Genomic DNA, 2,790 nt, shown 5'->3' with positions numbered 1-2,790 from the left:
GAAACACAGTGTATCGATATTCACTGAAATGTAAATATATTTCAGCTCAAAAATAGAGTAAGGATAAGAGATTCCAAGGATATAGAAAATGAGGAGAAAACCTCCAAACAGCTACTCTTAAGCACATGTTTATATCTGTAAATTATTGCAAATGGCATTTCATTGCATAAGGAAGTATTTGATGATTCAAAACAGATGTCACCAGAAAGTAAAAATAAGAACACAACAGTGGGTTCTGAATCACACACACTCTTAATTTTCTTTAAAAAGCCGGATATAGTTAAACTTGCAAGTTAACAATAATTCCTCATATTATATAGAAGACAACACACATACCTCCGGAGTTCTCCATCTTCTAGTACATGTCCAAAGATTTCCTGAGTTTTCTTTAAAAAGACATGAAAATCTAGCTGTGAGAGTCTTCTAAATTGTTTGGCTAAATAGCTGGGTCATATCCTTGCTTAAGCCCTGTCTTAAAAAGCTGGGCGTCCCTGCTCATGCAGCCAAGGAAAGGAATTCTGGTTTTCAGTCCTTTATTTAACTGTATGCTCAGCAGCCAACACCAGTCTGCAAACTGGTATTTCGAAGCAGAAACTATTTACAGCTCCTTTAGGCTGGCAACAAAATCTTACTGTAGCACCAAAGATTTTGTATGATCTCTATACAGAAAGGAGGGAAAGCATTTCAAATCATTCTCACTGGAGACAGTGGTGTACAACAATATTAGAAAAGTACTGAAATCCTTAGTAGTCTGAATTCACATGCATCTTAAATAGATTCATGAGTACTAAAGTCAAATGGTGCAAAATAACCTTAGTCTTTTGAACAAGTCATAAAAACATACGTAACTGGCCATTTTCCCCCAAAAGCAAATCTCCAGTGGTGACTTACTTCTGAGGGCAGTCTACTTGGGCACAGCCACTTCTCCAGCAGTATATCCCAAATTTTGTTCATATCCAAACTGTTGATTTCGGCGATTTCCTTGGCTGCCATATGGATATCTACATAAACAGGTAGAAACAACAGATTTATAAACTAGTATTATCTCACTTAGCATTTTCTAAGCAGCGTCTTTTTGCTCCTTTGAAACCAGATTATGGAGGCTTACCTGGGTAATCTCTGCCAGTTGGATTTTGGATTCTTTGGTCTATGCTGTGGTGTTCGTAGAGTAAAATGATAAGATTTGCTGGTTTCCCAATATACTTTAAATGCTCTCCAGTGTTCAGGTTATGGGTTATTAGAACATTTTCTGTTGCTGATCGCTTATACTGAATATATAATTTCTTCTGTAGGACTTCTGCTTTTTCACGAGTATCATCCTTTAACAAAACACCACAGTTTTTATATAAAACAACCTCTTTTTACTCAAAAGCACTAGAAAAATCATCTTAACTTTTTATAGTCTAAAACAGTGAACTGGGTACCAAGACCTGTTTTTCAGATGTGCCCCCATAACTGTATCTGTATCTTGCTTTAGCAAGAAAACGTAAACAAAGGTATGTTGTGAAAAAGCCAAATAAAATATGTACCATGTGCACCAGTATGTAAAATTAAGACATTTTGAGGTAAGATGGAGAAGAAAAAAGATTTGATATCAAACCTTGGCTGCTAGAATTACAGTTTAATTTTGGCACAATTCTCTTCAAAGATGTGACTGTGTATCAGAGAACTACTTAGTGTGCACTGTGTCTCAACAACTCCATAGCAAGTCTGATATTTAGAAGTAAGGCTGAGATTCTTATTCACCTTTTTCTACCAACTATGTAAAAAATGAGCCTGAGGACCAAGTCAAATCAGACTTACTTTATATATACTACTACAAATAGCTAAATGGTCTTGGAACTCAAATCAAAAGTTAATAATGCTATTGATCTAAGAGCTTGAACAGATTCCAGCTCATTCTCCTGCAGCAAGAAAAATACAGACAACAGCAGAAAGAACAAATTAGTCTTCCTTAAAACTGTATATTCTTTTGTCCAGCCTTCAAGAACTGCTAAGCTTAATTTTTGCCAGGTTGTGAACAAGAGAATGTTACTGGACAGAGAGGGTTCTTCTGAGGGCTCACTTCCACAAAAGACAGTACTTCCCATATTGGGGCTGGTTAAGTTACAGTTTACACCCCATTATCCAAAACACCAAAAGACAAAACACTAACTTAAATGCCTGACTGTAAAACAACAGCTTTGCAAGCAGTTTATTACCTTAGCTGTAGTATTCTTTAGCCATTTCTCAGCTAGATAGAGACAGAATTTAAATGCCTGAACCTGGTCAGGACCTTAAAGAGAAAAAGAAGGAGGGGAAGGACGTAAATAAATAAGTTTGAATGAATCCTTTCTACAGTATACAAAATACCCATTTTATATTAACAGAATATCCATTGCTTTTCTTTGTTCTAGCCTATTCTCCTCCACCCATTGCCTCACCCCTCAAGTCATCCCCTATGCACCTTACCTGTTGGAAATTCTTGTGCCATCTTGTGAGCCGTAGCTACCGCCCACTCAGGATTAATTATGGACAACAGATATGACTGAATTGTCTGCACAGTTTTAGTTGTTTCCTTGTTAACAACTGATGTATATCCATTGTTGCTCATCTCAAATATTTTTGGTTTCAATTTCTTAACAAACACGTGCTGAGCTGCAGACATGTGTAAGATATCCAGTGAAACCTAGAAAAATATTAAAGTAGATTAAGAGCTGTCAGAAGTTCTATAGTGAGGCCAAAATCATGCAAAAAAAAAAAAAAAAAAAAAAAACCCGAGAGCTCTTTTTTTTGGGGGTGACAAGAATA

General features: G+C 36.3%; 1 protein-coding gene across 1 annotated transcript; it reads right to left on the bottom strand.

Annotated features, from left to right (window-relative positions):
- Positions 1-336: 336 nt before the first annotated feature.
- LOC106900189 (kinetochore-associated protein 1-like) lies at positions 337-2,668 on the bottom strand (the record flags this gene model as incomplete). The annotated part of the gene is made up of 5 exons (XM_014962177.1): positions 337-386; positions 892-1,001; positions 1,109-1,319; positions 2,202-2,275; positions 2,452-2,668. Coding segments are annotated over 5 exons (662 nt in total), but the record flags the coding sequence as incomplete, so codon positions are not given.
- Between the last annotated feature and the right edge of the window lie 122 nt (positions 2,669-2,790).

This window comes from Calidris pugnax, unplaced genomic scaffold (genome assembly GCF_001431845.1).
Source record: "Calidris pugnax isolate Ruff unplaced genomic scaffold, ASM143184v1 scaffold1497, whole genome shotgun sequence".
In the NCBI taxonomy this organism is placed as follows: domain Eukaryota; kingdom Metazoa; phylum Chordata; class Aves; order Charadriiformes; family Scolopacidae; genus Calidris; species Calidris pugnax.
Note: the sequence above shows the minus strand (reverse complement) of the source record. Positions and strands in the feature narration are given on the sequence as shown.